General features: G+C 37.1%; 1 protein-coding gene across 1 annotated transcript in view; it reads right to left on the reverse strand.

The window, feature by feature from the left end:
- The window catches only part of LOC126162881 (leukocyte elastase inhibitor-like), a 313,609-nt gene that overhangs the window by 201,593 nt on the left and 91,841 nt on the right, over positions 1-20,175 (reverse strand). Inside the window, exon 3 of the mRNA XM_049919676.1 lies at positions 7,370-7,549. Coding sequence (XP_049775633.1) covers positions 7,370-7,549 — 180 coding nt within the window. The remainder of the gene's footprint in view (positions 1-7,369; positions 7,550-20,175) is intronic.

Consider the following 20,175-nt stretch of genomic DNA (forward strand, 5'->3'; position numbering starts at 1 on the left):
TTGTTGCAACACAAAATGAAAGCCCAGCTATGTGCTGGTCATCCTGGCTGTTCGAATGGCATTGTGGCTTGGTTTCCCCAACAGGGCTGACCTAATGTCATGGACAGAATACCCAGTGACAAGATGAGGGTCGGGGTTTGATTATGCATGAGTAATGGGAAGGAGCTAAATAGGGAATAGAGGAGTGAGAGGAAGGGGGTGGGGTGATGAGATGTACAAAGCCACAAGAGTGTACCACAACTTTAAGGCAAGACTACATACAACATGTCCTATTGCAGGTTGCCTTTATTTGATTTCAAACGCATGGCCAAAATGGGTGCACAAGACCATCTTACTGCACCTAGCACCTAATGACTGTAGATATCAATAATTATAAGACGATATCTACAGTTCCCTGTTAATGTTGGTAATGACAGTCAGTAGACCAGGAACAGTAGGATGGTCTTTGTCGATCCTGGCTGGCCTGCAATAGTAAAACTAAACTAGCTGACAAATGTGGCATTGCCTGGGTATTCAGTTGGCAGTTGTCTATTAGAAAAAAAAAAGAAAAAATGAATTGGGTTTGTAGTGAATATCGGAAAAAATTTCATTTCCATGTATTTTTGAAAATACCTGTCATGTGTACAAAGATATACTCATAAGGTACAAATGTATAAGTACAATATCCAAATTAAGAAACATTATGCCAAACAGTTTCTGTACAATGGGTGCAGCTGCTTCACAAGTCTGCAATGATATTTTATAAACATCCCTATGGCATTGCTCTATAGACGGCTACTGTTTTCATCTACAGCTCCTAGTACCTCACAGTTGAAAGCTGTCAAAAGTATTGCCAGGGGTCAGGGATGTCCTTAATTTGACTTGACTATACGAGTGTCTTAGCAATAAAGAATAAATGTAACTTCATGCATGATGCGGCAGTTCTTAACACATCTCAGAGTTTATGATGTCATAGCTCTTGACCTGTGTGTTGTGCAATGATGTATTTCTGTAGGTACATTCAGTGGCATGTGTGGATACAGTCTAAAAAATATGTTGTGAATAGAGTTTGTAGCAAAGGAGTAATAAATTTAAATGTCAAGCTTGATATGGTAGTTTTTCATGCATCTGAATGTTTGTGATGTCATATCTCCTGATTTATTTGTCATACAATGATATAGTTTTGTAGGTACATTCAGCGGCACATGTGAGTTAAGAATGCAGTTGACAGCAAATAAGTAGTAAATTTGAATGTCATGCACAGTGCAGCAGCTTTTCAACCATCTCAGTGTTTATGACACCACATCTCCTCAATTATGTGTCATACCACGATATACATTTGTAGGTGCATTTAGTGGCATATGTGGATACCATCTGTGAAATTTATTGCAAATACAGTTAGTAGCACAGAAGTAATAAATTTAAATATCATGTGTGATGTGGCAGTTCCTCACATGTCTCATTGTTGATGACATCATATCTCTGGAACTATGTTAGGAAGGTGATTTTTACCCACACAGTGATTGTTTCCTGACAATAAAGGCTACGCGTGTAGATGTATATCATTTCCCTACGTTCAACTAATTATGGAATAAATGATCTCTTATAAGGACTGTAAACAGTAGTCATGTTCTTCATTGCTTTTTTGATGTTTCTAAATTTTAAGACTTTTATTGTACTGTGACTTTATTAGCAAAGTGGCGATTATAAGCCAATAACAATACATTTTTGTCAATGTTCTGTGCTCTACCACCTTACTTCCTCTGTACTCTGGTGCAGATTTCTGTATTCTGGTTCATATTCACCCTATCCTGATGTACTCTTGGATTGTAAATAAGATTATACAGAATATCTCACATTCTCATGCAATTAGGGCTGCAATAATTTAATAACAACTTTGTACAATTAAAAACTTTCACTTTTATCTTATATAATTGATTGTGCAATACCTAATAGACCTAGAATAGGTTGTTTCTCTGTATTTCAAGTTTACAAATTCTGGAAATAGCTGGCTCTCGTTCTCATATGCTGAGATTATTTCACAGCACTTCTTTCCACCCTGTCCCCAATGTCCTCCGCACTCCTCTTTATGGCATTACAACAACATAACAGACAACATACAATAAGACTCTGAAGATCTCAAAGATATAGTTGCACATGTGATTTGTTTCCACCAGAAATTGGAGCTCTTATGCATTGTAGCCATGTCTGTACCCATGAGGCACACATTGTGGAGAATTTTCCCCTTTGAGCTTCAGCAGAATAAATATATTTAATTTAGAATGATTGAAGTAACTTTTAAACCCATATAATTCATTTTATAATGCCAAAATGTGTGAAATTAGTAAAAATTATTGTCATTTTGGGGAGGACTATTTTGTACTGGGTCTAAAGTGCAAACAGCGCATGCTGCAATGGGACCAGCCACATATGACATCTTCATGTTGGAGTAGTGATGGCATGCAGTCATGGTCAGACTAAAGTGATTTCACTTTGCTCAACCAGCTGCATATGTTTTACTAAATCACGATGCAATGCAAAAACTGGCACTCGAAGGTGAACATTACATCATCCCCTAGAGAGCCAAAAGTAAGCAGTAGCTTTTATGAGAATATTTCGAAGCCAGCAATATCAGTTAGCATTATACCTCCCCATTATTCCTTGCTCATACCAAAAGTATTTAAGACATACTTTTGTTTGAATGTGATCTTTGTGCACTAATAATTATGATTCTTAGTTTTCCTTAAAGAAAAAGCCCTTTAGCATGGTTTATTGTTGTATGCAAACTGTTGGAAAGAATGATCCTGAACCTCATATCAGGTTATGTAGACCAGAGCCTAATCAGGCAACAGGCAGGATTTCGGCCAGGAAAATCATTTTGTGGCCCGATCCTCAACCTAACTCAGCACATAGAGAGTGGATATGAGAGAGGGCAAATTACAGGTGTGGCATTCGTGGACCTAACTGCAGTGTATGATACAGTAAATTGCAACCCACTCATAAGGAAGATTTATACAATCACCAAGGACTATTGATTAATGAAGTTCATCCAATGCTTACTTCAAAACAGGCAGTTCTCCGTCATCCTGAACAACAAGAGAAGTTGACAGAGAATACGGAAGAATGGTCTCCCCCAAGGCAGTGTGCTGGTGCCACTACTGTACAATATCTACACCAATGACCAACCAGTCATCTGTGCCGACAATACAGAAGCTGCAGCCCAAGAATGTACATTTCAAGAGGTGGAAATGAAACTGACTGCAATCCTCAAAGCCTTGACAAATTTCTATGACACCAACCACCTAAAGCCTAACCCATCCAAAACACATGTGTGTGTACTTCACTTGAGAAATAGACAAGCTAGAAGAAAACAGGACATAACTTGGAGGGGAATACAATTACAACATACATACACCCCTACATACCTCGGAGTAAAGCTTGACTGAGCACTCATTTTCAAAGATCACTCCGAGAAAACAAAGCTCAAAGTCTGCAGCTGAAATAATATAATACGCAAGCTCACTAATAGCTCATGGGGAGCTCAACCATATGTCCTACACACATCTGCCCTAGCTTTATGTTTCTCCACAGCTGAATATGCATCACCAGTCAGGCAGAACTCTGCTGCATACACCAAACATGCTGATACCACTCTCAATGAGACAGTCTGCATTATAACAGGTTGCCTACGACCAGCTCCAGTCGACAAAATCGACCACCTGGCAGGCATAGCGCCCCAGGAGATAAGACAAAGAACAGTGGCAGAAGTTGAAAACAAAAAGTAGGAAAACAATCCCAGGCACCCCTTGTTTGGAAGTGAAGCACTGTGTTTAAGGCTGAAGTCCAGAAAGAGTTTCCTGCAAACAACTGAAGTAATTACATCTTCACCTCCCACTCACCGAATTGAGCTGTGGTGGGACAAAATAATTGGAAATAATAGCCAAAACCTAAAGTAAGAGCCTGCTGCTGGTTTCCAAATACCCTATCAGATGTGGAAGACTGAACAGACTATGGATTGGAGTGATGCAGTGCAAATGAAACTTTAAACACTGGGGATACTTTTCTCGAGATGCGACGTGTGAATGCAGAGAATCTGCCCAAAGTTGCCTGAATCCTGCACACTTGATGACCTGGTCGCAGCAAATGTTCCAGCAATGAGGACTGCCAGTTTATGGCTTCAAAACCAATTTGACTTGTATAAAATCCTGTGTATATATTGTAGATACGTTTGATTTTGTAGATAATTTTATTGTACTGTCCTGGATACAAAAATAATAATAATAATAATAATAATAATAATAATAATAATTGATGTTTTATAGCTTCGCACTTGTCCCTGTAGTTGTTCTTGTTAACAACTGTACGTCAACATTTAACACACAATCCCAGCATCACTACAACTATGCCACCTAGTGGTACGTTATGAATCTGATTTTGTAATAGTGGAACACTGTTAGCTGAGCACCAATGCTATGATAGAGTCCTCTTCGACATGACACTCTGCAGTAAGTGTTTTTTCCAGTATGTACACTTGTTTGTCAATGAAACTAAGTATATTTGTTCTTAATATGTCATAAGTATTTTGTGTTCACATGCAAATTGTGATGTTTACTGACAGATTTTCTGATTATGGACCTGGAGTCTTGTTATTAACAACCTACTCATATAATGGTTACAGGCTCCTGCTTCGCTATTTCAGAAATTAAACCAAGCAGGGCATCATTAACAGGTACACGAAATCATTGGTCTTTGCCTAGAAGCCACAATAATTTTATAATCACTATAATTTAACATTTTGCATCTCAAAAGAGCTGCTGTATTCCAGTTACCATACTTAGTCAGTGTTCATTTAAACTGTGATTTACCCATTACAAATTAAACCATTTTTCCAACTACTCCCTCAAACATTTGTTTAAAAATAATAATAATTATAATAATAATAATAATAAAATAAAGTAAGACTTAAAATAATCTTCCAATGCAGGAACAATGGTACCTCATTCTTGGGAATTCAATCTTTATTTCTTCTAAATGTTTTATGGTCCTGCCATAATTGTTACTGTTTTAATTTATTATTATTAACAACCCACTCATAAAATAGTTGCAGGCTCTCCTTCAGTATTTCACAAATTAAACCAAGCACAGCATCATTAACAGGTATACGAAATCACTGGTCTTTGCCTAAAAGCAGCAATAATTTATAATCACTATAATTCAACATCTTGCATCTCAAAAGAGCTGCTGTATTCCAATTACACTACTTAGTCAGTATTTATTTAAATTGTGATTCACCCATTACAATTTAAACCATTTTTCCAACACACTTCCTCAAACAATTGTTTAAAAAAATAATAATAATAAAATAAAAAATAAAAATAAAACACGAAGAATAACTGCCAAATCCTCGAAGACTATTTCAACAAACTTCTCAACTGCGAAAGACCTACAGAGGATATTCACTACGAGACGTCTACACCAAATCTTGATGCTAAACCACCAACCATCAACGAAATAGTAGAAATTATCAAGACACTGAAAAACAATAGAGCCCCAGGAGAAGATGGAATTATTGCAGAACTATGGAAACTAAATGATGAAAGATTAAAAGGAAAAATTCACAAAATCATATTAAACATTTGGAAAACAGAACAGATCCCTTCTGAATGGAAATGCGCACTCATCCATCCATTCCACAAAAAAGGGGACAAAACTGAACCAAATAATTACAGGGGTATCTCACTCATACCGGTCACATATAAAATCCTATCAAAAGTTCTCATGAATAGATTAGAAGAACAAGCTGACCCACAAATAGGAGAATACCAGGCTGGTTTTCACAAGGGACGATCATGCATAGAGCAGATCTGGAATCTGAAAATGATTCTCCAGATGAGAAACACCCGAAACACAGTGGTTACTTTTGTAGATTTTAAAAAGGCCTACGACTCAATAGACAGAGTCGCACTCTGCATGACGCTGGAAGAAGTCAGCATTGACAGAAAGACAAGAGCAATCATTTGGGAAACATTAACTGACACAGTCTCCAAGGTTAAATTTATGGGGGATATCTCGGAACCATTTGAAATCCAAACTGGAGTGCGACAGGGTGATGGACTTTCACCATTACTCTTTAATATCATTCTTGAAAAAATTATCAGGACATGGGAAAAAGAAGTCAAAGGAATCCAAATTGGCATTAGAAAAGATAATAGATTCAATGTGAAGTGTTTAGCTTTTGCGGATGACCTTGCAATCCTCACAAATAATAGAAAAGAAGCCACTAACGCCATAGAGAAGTTACATGAAATTGCACAAAGAACTGGCCTGCAAATCTCATATGAGAAAACCCAGTACATAGAAAGAGTGCCACAAGACAAATTGCCTATTGTGACAACCCATGGGAAAATCGTACAAGTACCACATTTTAAGTACCTGGGAGAAATCATCAAGCCATCAGGGATCAACCTAAAGGCCAATGAGGAAAGAATAAAAAAACTACAGAAAGCATATAAACTCACGTGGAACTATTATAACAAAAAGTCCATATCCATTAACGCAAAATTGAGGCACTACAACACTGTCATACTTCCGGAGGCACTGTATGCATCTGAAACAACACAAATAGGTGGGCAAACTAAAATCAAAGAAATAGAGAAACAAGAAAGGAAAATTCTCAGGAAAATTTTTGGCCCGATACAAGAGCAAGGAATCTGGATGAAGAGACCAACATCAGAATTATACAAATACACAGACAAGATTACAGATACAATAAGGAAAAGAAGAATGCAGTTCTACGGACATATCCACAGGATGAATGAAAACAGAATTTCAAAGCGAATTCTTAAAGTCATCAACTCAGGCAGGGGAAAAACAAAATGGATAAAAGAAGTTGAAGACGATCTCAGACAAGCACACATAACAGTAGACAATGCAGAAAACAGAACTGAATTCAGGAACATCATCAAAAAACATAAATTTGACATCACAACACAGAAGAGACCAGGATGCAAATGGACAGCGGAGCGAAAGAAACAACACAGTGAACACATGAAGAAAATTTGGGCTCAGAAAAAATATAAACAATCATCATAAAGGAATTCAAGTTCAAACGCTCTCTTAAATGGGAATAATCGAAAATAATAATAATAATAATAATAATAATAAAATAAATTAAAACTAAAAATAATCTTCCAATGCAGAAACAATGATACCTCCTTCCTGGGAATCCAATCTTTATTTCTTCTAAGTGTTTCATGGTCCTGCCATAATTGTTACTGTTTTATTTTTTAAATTTATCTGTTTTACAATTTTTTTGGTGTTGTTAGATTATTTACTCATATGATTCTAACACAAGTAATTTAAAAGCATACAATAGATGATTCATACAAACCTTTAACTGATTCATCAACTCTCTAAAGCCATCCTCAATGGTCTTCTTATCAGATGGGAGACTCAGTCCCTTTGCAATCTCCTGAGCAGTCTTGCCCTTTGCACCAAGATGTACAAGAGCTAAAATTACTTGCATGCTTGCTGGAGAGAAGAACAGGTTCCCTTCCACTTCTGAAAGAACCTATAAAAAAGAAAGTATTAATGTTAAAAGGGACTACACAGAAGTTGCTTTTCATAGGCAACAACATCTCTCTGACAAGAAAATAAATGTTCACAAATATAGCATTTTGGTGGAAAGGAATTTTAGATAGGTATCAAGGATATCAAGTCAGTAGTCTTTTGGTGATGCACCAATCAGCAAGGTTAGAGAACAAGTATTTGAGAATGATTGTAGAACAATTCTGTCTCCATTGTAGATACATCCTGTAAGAGAAACTAGAGCATGGGCAGAGGTATCCATACAGTTATTTCTCCTACAGAACAGAATCTTTATTCACCTTTCAGTATGTTTTCCTTACAACTGGCTTCCTCAGTGTGTTCAATACATAGAAACAAGACAATATTAATTATTTTACACAAACATGCATGTACAGGACAAGTAAATACATATGCTAAAATAACAGTGATATTACAATAATGATACATACACTCACACTATGCAGTGTTAATGCACTGTCCAGTCACATCAATGTGACCACCTGTCGAAAGTCTGAATAATCACCTTTGTAATGCTGACTACTGCAAGACAAAAAGAGAGTCAATGAGGTTCTAGAAGGTACTGACAGGGATTTGTTGACTCTGGTGCCACGGCCAGCTGTACTGTGCTTCTTGATTCAGGTTCCATGGTGCAAACAGTCCGGATGATGGTTGGGGTTACACCAAAGTAGTGCTCCATACAGCAGTTGTGATTCAAAGAAAACAAAGTATGCAGAAATTAATATTTTTTTACTAATAGTGTGTTTCAGCTTGTGAAGTAGGAAGAGAGCATGAGCAAGTTTTCCAAGTGAATAATTTGTATGTCTATCCCATTTAAGTTTTTGATCTACATGTAATCCCAGCAATTTGGCATTTTTGTATCGGTTTGAATGTCTGTGGGCTGAATTAAATTTCCTCAGTTTTATTTTATTTATAGATAAAAGATGGGCCCTGTACCAGCCACTGCTCATTTCAGTTCCTACTTTGTTGAAATGTAGGGTATCTTGTAGATTTTCTCCATCTGTAATTAGTGTAACGTCATCAATATGCAATACATTGTCATATGGGATGTAATTTGGTAAGTCAATGGTGTACACAGCTAACAAGAAAGGACAAAGCACTGAGCCTTGAGGAATTTCTCCCTTTATTTTCCTGGGTGTTGGCTTTTGGTTGCTTGTCTTTACTAATTGTCTCCTACTGCTTAAGTATAACTGAAATAGTTGTAGCCACTTATCTACAATACCATAATGTTCTGGCTTTTTTATCATTATATCATGTGTGATAAAGTCAAAGGCTTTGCTTAAAACTAACAGTGGATTTCTTGTTATCATATGCGTCATATAAATTACTGAGGAGACATTCTAGTGATTTTATTGCTGATACATGAGATCAAAAGCCAAACTTGCAATCACCCAAAATAATTGTAACTATGCATATATATATATATATATATATATATATATATATATATAATAGAAGGAAACATTCCATGAAGGAAAAATTCCATGAAGGAAAAATATATCTAAAAACAAAGTAGATGTGACTTACCAAATGAAAGTGCTGGCAGGTCACATCTACTTTGTTTTTAGATATATATATATATATATATATATATATATATATATATATGCTCCCGGGATTGGAATGACATTATATTATCTCCCTTAAAACCCAAATCCTTTTGTCTTTCCCTCTCCTTCCCTCTTTCCTGACGAGGCAACCGTTGGTTGCGAAAGCTAGAATTTTGTGTGTATGTTTGTGTGTCTATCGACCTGCCAGCGCTTTTGTTTGGTCAGTCTCATCATCTTTCTTTTTAGAAATATTTTTCCCACGTGGAATGTTTCCCTCTATTATATTCATATATGATGATGTGACTTACCAAATGAAAGTGCTGGCAGGTCGACAGACACACACACGAACACAAACATACACACAAAATTCAAGCTTTCGCAACAAACTGTTGCCTCATCAGGAAAGAGGGAAGGAGAGGGAAAGACGAAAGGATGTGGGTTTTAAGGGAGAGGGTAAGGAGTCATTCCAGTCCCGGGAGCGGAAAGACTTACCTTAGGGGGAAAAAAGGACGGGTATACACTCGCACACACACACACATATCCATCCACACATATACAGACACAAGCAGACATATTTAAAGACAAAGGGTTTGGGCAGAGATGTCAGTCGAGGCAGAAGTGCAGAGGCAAAGATGTTGATGAATGACAGGTGAGGTATGAGTGGCGGAAATTTGAAATTAGCGGAGATTGAGGCCTGGTGGATAACGGGAAGAGAGGATATATTGAAGAGCAAGTTCCCATCTCCGGAGTTCGGATAGGTTGGTGTTAGTAGGAAATATCCAGATAACCCGGACGGTGTAACACTGCGCCAAGATGTGCTGGTCGTGCACCAAGGCATGTTTAGCCACAGGGTGATCCTCATTACCAACAAACACTGTCTGCCTGTGTCCATTCATGCGAATGGACAGTTTGTTGCTGGTCATTCCCACATAGAATGCATCACAGTGTAGGCAGGTCAGTTGGTAGATCACATGGGTGCTTTCACACGTGGCTCTGCCTTTGATTGTGTACACCTTCCGGGTTACAGGACTGGAGTAGGTGGTGGTGGGAGGGTGCATGGGACAGGTTTTACACCGGGGGCGGTTACAAGGGTAGGAGCCAGAGGGTAGGGAAGGTGGTTTGGGGATTTCATAGGGATGAACTAAGAGGTTACGAAGGTTAGGTGGACGGCGGAAAGACACTCTTGGTGGAGTGGGGAGGATTTCATGAAGGATGGATCTCATTTCAGGGCAGGATTTGAGGAAGTTGTATCCCTGCTGGAGAGCCACATTCAGAATCTGATCCAGTCCCGGAAAGTATCCTGTCACAAGTGGGGCACTTTTGTGGTTCTTCTGTGAGAGGTTCTGGGTTTGAGAGGATGAGGAAGTGGCTCTGGTTATTTGCTTCTGTACCAGGTCGGGAGGGTAGTTGCGGGATGCGAAAGCTGTTGTCAGGTTGTTGGTGTAATGCTTCAGGGATTCCGGACTGGAGCAGATTCGTTTGCCACGAAGACCTAGGCTGTAGGGAAGGGACCGTTTGATGTGGAATGGGTGGCAGCTGTCGTAATGGAGGTACTGTTGCTTGTTGGTGGGTTTGATGTGGACGGACGTGTGAAGCTGGCCATTGGACAGGTGAAGGTCAACATCAAGGAAAGTGGCATGGGATTTGGAGTAGGACCAGGTGAATCTGATGGAACCAAAGGAGTTGAGGTTGGATATATATATATATATATATATATATATATATATATATATATATATATATATATATATATATATATATATATATACCTAAAAACAAAGATGATGTGACTTACCAAATGAAAGTGCTGGCAGGTCGACAGACACACAAACGAACACAAACATACACACAAAATTCAAGCTTTCGCAACAAACTGTTGCCTCATCAGGAAAGAGGGAAGGAGAGGGAAAGACGAAAGGATGTGGGTTTTAAGGGAGAGGGTAAGGAGTCATTCCAGTCCCGGGAGCAGGTAAGTCTTTCCGCTCCCGGGACTGGAATGACTCCTTACCCTCTCCCTTAAAACCCACATCCTTTCGTCTTTCCCTCTCCTTCCCTCTTTCCTGATGAGGCAACAGTTTGTTGCGAAAGCTTGAATTTTGTGTGTATGTTTGTGTTCGTTTGTGTGTCTGTCGACCTGCCAGCACTTTCATTTGGTAAGTCACATCATCTTTGTTTTTAGGTATATTTTTCCTTCATGGAACGTTTCCTTCTATTATAACCATATATATATATATATATATATATATATATATATATATATATATATATATATATACTGCTTTCTAGGCATTTTGTTAAGTGGAACTACTGATATGGATCTATAGTTGTTTGGCATTTTTCTGACACCTTTTTCTTTAGATCAGGAGTATAATTGTAATTTTCAGACATTCACTGGATGCACCTTCATCGAGAATACAATTCACCAGATATTTTAGTGGCATCATAATTGCATAGGCTGCATGTTTAATAATACTGTTACTAACCCCATAGTAATCCTCTGTTTTTGAGTTTATTTATAGATTTTACAATGTTATCTTAGATGATTCTTGACCAAGAGTATCGAATGGTTGCTGGCTTTTTATGTTTAAGCAGATATACTGCAGCTGAACAATTATTATAATTATTTTTACTGAATGAACAATTTGAGATAGAAAAGTTTATATAAATTATTTATTAAGGATACTGCAATCTATTTGGACTGTGGTTTGCTCTTTGCCCACATTGCTCTCACTTTTTGTTATATTCCAAGTTGCTTGATAACTGTTTATGAGGCTGTGATATATTGATCACTTAACTGTTTTATTTCATATTTCTACAAATTCGTTAGGGTCATATAGTGTTCCCTGGCTTTCTCACTTCTGCTATCCTTATTTTTGTGTGGAAAGTGACAGTATCCTCATTTGCTTGAGCATTCAGGCATGGAAACGAAGGTGAATTTACTAATAATCAAGAAATGGATCTTCTACTACATAGATTGACTTGAGAAATATGTGTGCTAGAAAACAAAGAAATATTTTCTTTTAGTATTTGTTTTACTCAAATTTTGTAGTTATGATTTATCATTAAATTAAAGATAAAGTTAGTGAACTACTTACAGATGTTGACTCTGAAATTACTGGTATATCAGAGAACCACTTAAATAATTTGACAATTCAGAGGCTTCCTTTACTAGGCTACAGATTACCTGGCTGTTTCTCTAGAAGTTCCTTACAGGGTGGGGGAGTGGCTATGTACGTAAAAAGCAGCATTCCATTTGAGTCCATAGACATATCACAATACTGCACTGAACATATATTAAATTTGTGCAGGGGCAATTGAATTTTGTTAAACTAAATTTCTAATTGTTGTTGTTTATAAGTAACCTAACTACAACTTCAGAGCATCTCTGGTCAAGCTAGAGAGGGTTCTTGATACTTTGCAGGAAGTACCAGAAATTACTTATATATTAATTTTGTATATGATGGTGCAAGAAAAAGGATGTTGGTAGAACTCCTAAATCCATACGATCTGATGCAGACTATGTTTTTTTACAACTAGGGTGCAGGGGAACAGTAGCACAGCCATAGACAATATTTTTATTCATTCTTCATTACTAGGTGGGCATTCTGTTAGTAAAAGTGTGAATGGCATTTCAGACCATGATGCACAAATGTTATCACTAAAAGGCTTTTGTACTCAAACCAGTGTCATGTTTAATTACAAACTATGTAGGAAAGTTAATCCAACAGCAATAGGGAGTTTTTTAAACCTTGTCAAGGAACAAGAGTAGCACGATGTTTGCAATGCCGATAACATAGATGATAAATACAATGCTTTCCTTAACACATTCCTCTTGCTCTTTGAGAGTTGCTTTCCATTAGAATGTTCAAAGCATGGTACTAGCAGTAATAGGCAGCCCAGGTGGCTGACTAGTGGGATAAGGATATCTTGCAGAACAAGGGAGGGAATTATGTCAAAATGTTAGAAGTAGTCACAATCAAGCTATAGAATAGCTAATTCACAGGTAAAATTAAAACCATATGGTCAGTTGTGAAGGAAGTGTCTGGTCACCAGCACAAGGTCGATGACATAAAGTCAGTTAGTAGTAAAAATATTTCTGTTACTGATAAATCAGATATAAGTACAGTATTTAACAATCACTTTTTGAGCATTGCTGCTGAATTAAATAAAAATTTAGTTTCTACAGGGAATCAGATAACTCTCTTGACAAATGTCTTTCCGAGGTTGATGTCTGAAATACTCCTTTGTGATACAGACAAGGGGGAGATTGAGTCAGTAATTAAATCACTGAAGATTATGGACTCTTGTGGATATGATGGAGTGCCTAGCAGAATATTAAAGTAGTGTGTTGCACATGTTAGCCCTGTATTTACCCGTATTTGTAATTTTTCATTTAGGAATGGTCAGTTTCCTGAGCGATTAAAGAACTCAGTAGTAAAGCTGCTTTATAAATACGGAGAAAGGGATAATGTAGATAATTTTAGACCTATTTCTATGCCATCAGTGTTTGCAAAAGTTATTGAAAAGGCTGTGTATGTAAGGATAATTGATCATTTTATATCACACGATTTGCTATCAAATGTACAGTTCGGCTTTAGAAGTCATTTAACAACTGAAAATGCTATATTCTCTTTTCTCTGTGAGGTATTGGATGGTCTAAACAAAAGGTTTCAAACACTTGACACATTTTTTTATTTAACTAAGGCATTTGATTGTGGTGATCACAAAATATTGCTCCAGAAGTTGAACCATTACGGAATATGGGGAGTAGCTCACAATTGGTTCACCTCTTATTTTAACAACAGGCAGCAAAAGGTCATTATTCACAAGGTTGATAACGGCTGTGATGTGGGGTCTGAATGGGGTACTGTCAAGTAGGGCGTGTCCCAGGGATCAGTGTTGGGGCCACTCCTGTTCCTTTTTCATATAAATGGTATGCCCTCTAGTATTACGGGTAGCTCTAAAATATTTCTGTTTGCAGATGACACTAGCTTGGTAGTAACAGATGATGTGTGCACCACTGGCTCAGTTTCAAATAGTGCAGTACATAAGTTCATGGCTTGTAGAAAATAAACTAATGCTAAATCACAGTAAGACTTAGTTTTTACAGTTTCTAACACAGAATTCAACAAAACCTGACGTTTCAATTTCACAGAATGGGCATATGATTAGTGAAACTGAACAGTTCAAATTTCTAGGTGTTCAGACAGATAGTAAACTGTCGTGGAAAGCCCACATTCTGGATCTTGCTCAAAGACTTAATACTGCCATTTTTACTATTGGAACGATATCAGAAGTGAGTGATCATTCAACATGAAAATTAGTCTACTTTGCATATTTTCATTCGCTTATGTTGTATGGTATTATATTTTGGGGTAACTCTTCCCATTCTAAAAGGATATTTTTGGCTCAGAAACGTGTGGTTCGGGTAATAAGTGGTGTAAGTTCACGAACCTCTTGTCGACCCCTGTTCACAAGAATGGGCATTTTGACATTGGTCTCTCAATATATATATTCCTTACTGTCATTTCTTGTTAACAATATTAACTTATTCCCAAGAATAAGCAGCTTTCACTCAGTTAATACTCAGCAGAAATCAAACCAGCATTTGGATCGGACTATCTTAACTCTTGTGCAAAAAGGTGTGAAGAATACTGCTGCATCCATTTTCAATAAGCTACAACTCGAATTCAAAAATCTTAGCAGTGATCCACGCACTTTCAAATTGAAACTGAAGAGTTTCCTAATGGGTCACTCTTTCTATTCAATCAAGGAGTTCCTTGAAAAATTAAGCTGATTCTTATTGTACTGTTGATTGCATTTACTTAAACTTATGCACTGACTTTCTTTGGGTTCACAAACATTTATTTTTATCTGTTATTACTTTTATGTTGTAATTTCATGTACTGACACATTCCATGACCTTGGAGATTTGCTCCTCAATTTGGTCCTACGGAACTTGACATGTAAATAAAGATAAATAAAAAAATTGGTAGTTGCATCATTTTAAAAGAAGTGAAAGAGGAAAATTGCACATGTTGAATAATTTATGAGATGTACAAGAACCTGCGAATGAAAGTGAGTTTCTTCAATTTAAATATATTTTTAATACTCCATGTAGTGTTATATATAATTTTTTCCTTCTTCAGAGATGAGAGAAATGATTCTGGTATTTTACCTGCTTCGGGAATTGGGCACGATATTGCTAGTGCAATTTCCTCCTCAATTCCATACACCAACATTTACACAGCATAATAATAGAAATTTTTCTACGGAGCTGTCAAGGAGCAACTTCTTCAGTATATTCTAGAATTTTACTTTGCTGTCTGTCAGACATTTCATATCACTGGGTAAGCATTCAAAAAATTTTGGTTGCAGCATAGCATGCCCCATTTTGTGCTAAAAATAACATTAATGTGGTGAAACAAATGTATTTTTCTTCTCGTACTGTTATTATGTACATCACTATTTTATTCAAGCTGCACTGCTTTATTTGCAACAAACTTCATGATAAAATAAACTTACCGTGAAATCATAGTCAAAATGCCTAACTCCTTAACATATGTCTGCAAGATTACTGTTGGTGAACAACTCTTACTCTTACAGCATACTTATTTGCTAAAGATAAGATACCCCATATTATTCCACATGACATTACTGAATAGAACTATGCAAAATATGTCAACTTACTGATTTGCCTCTCCCCAAGATTTGCAATGATTCTAAGTGCAAATCTGAGTGAGATGCTGGAGTTGGCTGTCAGTTGTGCATGAGGTGTGCTTGCTTGTGTGTATGAATCGTGTGTGTGTCTCTCTTTTACTGATGAAGGCCATGGTCAAAAGATAATTTATGTAAGTGTCTTTTGATTGTGCCTGTCTGCAAGTTAATGTGTCTTCTTTATGGTAAGAAGCAATAATTCTTTTCCTACGTTGTTGATATTCCTACCTGGAGTTTCCACTGATTGACTCAACTGACTAGTTTTAGGAGTTCCAAAATGTGTTTTTTTCCAGTTTATATTCTCATCTATATGGACACATAAGAATTTTGAAGTTTCCATCCTATTTATTATTTCCTCACCATGTGTTATACATATCACTGGTGGTAGTACCAGAAGATATGCAGAACTGAATATGTTGTGTCCTTTTAAAATTGTGGATCTTCACTATTCAAGATTAAATCTAACTTTGGCACAGAAAGGGGTGAATTATACTGGCACTAAAGTCTTCGGTCACTTACCAAATAGTATCAAAAGTCTGACAGATAACCAACAAGTATTTAAGAAGAAATTAAAAGAATTTCTGAATGACAACTCCTTCTACTCCATAGAGGAATTTTTAGATATAAATTAAGAAAAAAATATTAAAAAATAAAAAAAATATAAAAAAAATAAAAATAAAAATAAAAAAAATAAAAATAAAAAATAAAGAAAAATAAGAAACACACAAAAGAATAAAGTTGTTATATTAACTTAAGTATGTTGTTAAATTAACCTAATTATGTCATGTATTGGAAAATTCGACTCGTTCCACATCATTACGAAATATCGTATTCATGATCCATGGAACTAGGATTAATCTAATCTAATCTAATCTAATCTAATCTGTGGGTGAGACTAATCGCGGATAACGAGGCAATGATACTTTTCAGAACATCGTTTACCATTCCTTCTGTTGCTGTATGTATGCTTGAATTGATTACAACACATGTTATTCACAAAAACAACTACACAGAAGCACCAAGGAAACTGGTACAAGCATACACATTCAAATATAGAGACAGGTAAACAAGCAGAATATGGCACTGTAGTTGGCAACACCTGTATTAGACAACAAATGTAGTGCATTTGTTAGATCAGTTACTGCTGTTACAATGGCAGGTTATCAAGATTTAAGTGAGTTTGAATGTGGTGTTATAGTCAGCACATGAGTGATGGAACACAGCATCTCCGAGGTAGTGATGAAGTGACGATTTTCCCATATGACCATTTCATGAGTGTACTGTGAATATCAGGAATCTGGTGAAACAAATCTCTCACATCACTGTGGCCAGAAAAAGATCCTGCAGAAATGGTACCAATAACGACTGAAGAAAATCATTCAGCATGACAGAAGTGCAACCCTTCAACAAATTGCTGCAGATTTCAATGCTGGACCATCAACAAGTATCAGAATGCAAACAAGTCAACAAAACATCATCGATATGGGCCCACTCATGTATCTTTGGTGACTGCATGACACAGTGCTTTACCCCTCACCTGGACCCATCAACACCGACTTTGGACTCATTTCAAATTGTATTGAGCAGATGGACGTTTACAGGTATGGAGACAACCTCATGAATCCATGGACCCTGCATGTCAGCAGGGGACTGTTAAAGCTGATGGAGGCTATGTTATGGTGTGGGGCATGTGCAGTTGGAGTGATATGGGATCCCTGATACGTCTAGAAATGACTCTGATGGGTGACACGTACGAAAGCATCCTGTCTAATCACCTATATCCATTCATGTCCATTGTGCATTCCCACAGACTTGGCCAATTCCAGCAGGACAATGTGACACCCCATATATCCAGAATTGCTACAGAGTGGCTCCACGAACACTCTTCTGAGTTTAAACACTTCGACTGGCCACCAATTAAAGCTGATGGAGGCTATGTTATGGTGTGGGGCATGTGCAGTTGGAGTGATATGGGATCCCTGATACGTCTAGAAATGACTCTGATGGGTGACACGTACGAAAGCATCCTGTCTAATCACCTATATCCATTCATGTCCATTGTGCATTCCCACAGACTTGGGCAATTCCAGCAGGACAATGTGACACCCCATATATCCAGAATTGCTACAGAGTGGCTCCACGAACACTCTTCTGAGTTTAAACACTTCGACTGGCCACCAAATTCTCCAGACATGAATATTATTGAGGATATCTAGGATACCTTGCAACGTGCTGTTCAGAAGAGATCTCCATCCCCTCATACTCTTAGGGATTTATGGACAGCCCTGCAGGATAACAATTCCCTCCAGCACTACTTGTGATATTAGCAGAGTCCATGCCATGTCGTTCTGCATGCTTGCAGGGGCCCTGCACGATATTAGCTGGGTGTACCAGTTTCCTTGGCTCTTCAGTGTAATTCTGCTTCTTGTTCATTAGACTACACTGGTTGAATTTTTCAGTACAACTTTCAATATTATTTTGGTTAGATATGACACTATCCATTGGTTGGCTACACCATCAGTTCCACAAAATTCCAATTTATCTAAGAGAATATTGTGATTCACGCAGTCAAAAACCTCAGATAAATTTCAGAAAATACCAGCCGGCACTATTTTGTTATTTAATGCTCCTAAAATTTGGTCAGTAGAGCAGCTCTTACAAAATCCAAACCATGATTTACTGAGGATATTATTGTTGCTCAGGTGAGATATTATTGTAAAATACATCATCTTCTCAAAAATTTTAGAACATGATGTCATTAATGAAACAGTTTGGTGGTTACTGACATCTGTTGTATCTCCTTTCTTAACCATCCTACTACCACGATTTTTTTGTTTCACTGAGTACCACTGGCACCATAAAGATTCCAAGTAATTTACATGGGATTGACTGGTGGTTTTTTAAAGAACCAGCATAAAAACATATGCTGCAGCTGTTCAATGTAACAGTCATCATTCTGTTTTGATAAATGTTACATTCAAAAAACAAAAAAGAAATTTAGACATGTGGTCAGCGCAAAAAATCAAGAATAAACTTTAACGTGTTGTAAATATAAAAATGAACAAAACATACTATTGACTAAGAGAGAAAATGTCATATATTTAAAAAATAATAGCTTTGAGAACAAGGGAGATATTTACCTTCAGTGTATTTATAGGGTCATATTGAGCTCAATGGTATTAGGAGGGTTAAAGAGGGGTTTAACAATGGCATATTTTAGTCTCTCTGGAAAAATACCTTAATTTAATGATGTATTACATGGGTCAGATTATACAGGGCTTCTTATAAGGGAACAAATCTTTATTACTCTATTCAAAAGAGTGCTAAATCCTGATGAGGTTTTATTTTTGAGAGAATATATAATTTTCTTAATTAGAAGTTGGTGACAGAATCATATGATTTAATTTTATGAAAGTTCTTTTTTAACATACTGCAGTGAGTTTTCCTTTGAACTGTTTTGTCTGTATACTTTCTATTATATTGAAGAAATGATTATTATATATATATTTGGTATCTGTGACTCATCAGTTATAGGCCTTCCATTCTGTTCAATAGTGATGTTATCCTGTTCTGTGTCTACTTGCCCTGTCTCATTACATCCCATACTGTAATATCAGTGTGAATGTTTCTAAGGTTTCCGTGGTATCCACCACTATTAAATCTCTGCACTGAGCCATGGCACACGTGCTCCATTACACACAGTTAAGAAATGCATCATTGGCCACACTTCTCCATGTGCGGCCCACTGCTAACATTGCAGGCCACCTTCACGCATGCATTTTTCAAAACATAGCGACTTGTCACGCATAACACTCAGCAATTGGCCACCCAGAATATACAGCAACCCCAGCCGCCGGCTCCATTAACTATGTTGCCTTATTTAACACCACTAGTGACGTCTATAAGCCAATTCTCATTGTGCTACATTCTACACCACAACTCGCAAGTGCTACGCTGCAGTTTACCTGCTGCTCGATGTTGATTCAACTGTGCTCTGGACTTCGCATCTGAATGCTATACCGGAACTTGGACATCAATGTTCACTGGGCTTAATATGTCAATGGACTTGTGATTTCTGTTGGAATTCTGTATTTCACTTGCACTTCCAAGACATTGTTATAACCACCATCAGTTTATATAATTTTCCATAAAGTGTTCATCTACAATTCGTAAGAGAATTATTTGTATAAGTGTTGTGTCAAACCTTAGAATGGTGATATATTTATTATGTTATTCCTAATTATAACACAATAAAATGGCAACAAGCCAACAACCATCTACACTGGAAGCTCTACTCATGCAACTTATTCATCAACAGGATGAG

This window comes from Schistocerca cancellata, chromosome 2, assembly GCF_023864275.1.
Source record: "Schistocerca cancellata isolate TAMUIC-IGC-003103 chromosome 2, iqSchCanc2.1, whole genome shotgun sequence".
In the NCBI taxonomy this organism is placed as follows: domain Eukaryota; kingdom Metazoa; phylum Arthropoda; class Insecta; order Orthoptera; family Acrididae; genus Schistocerca; species Schistocerca cancellata.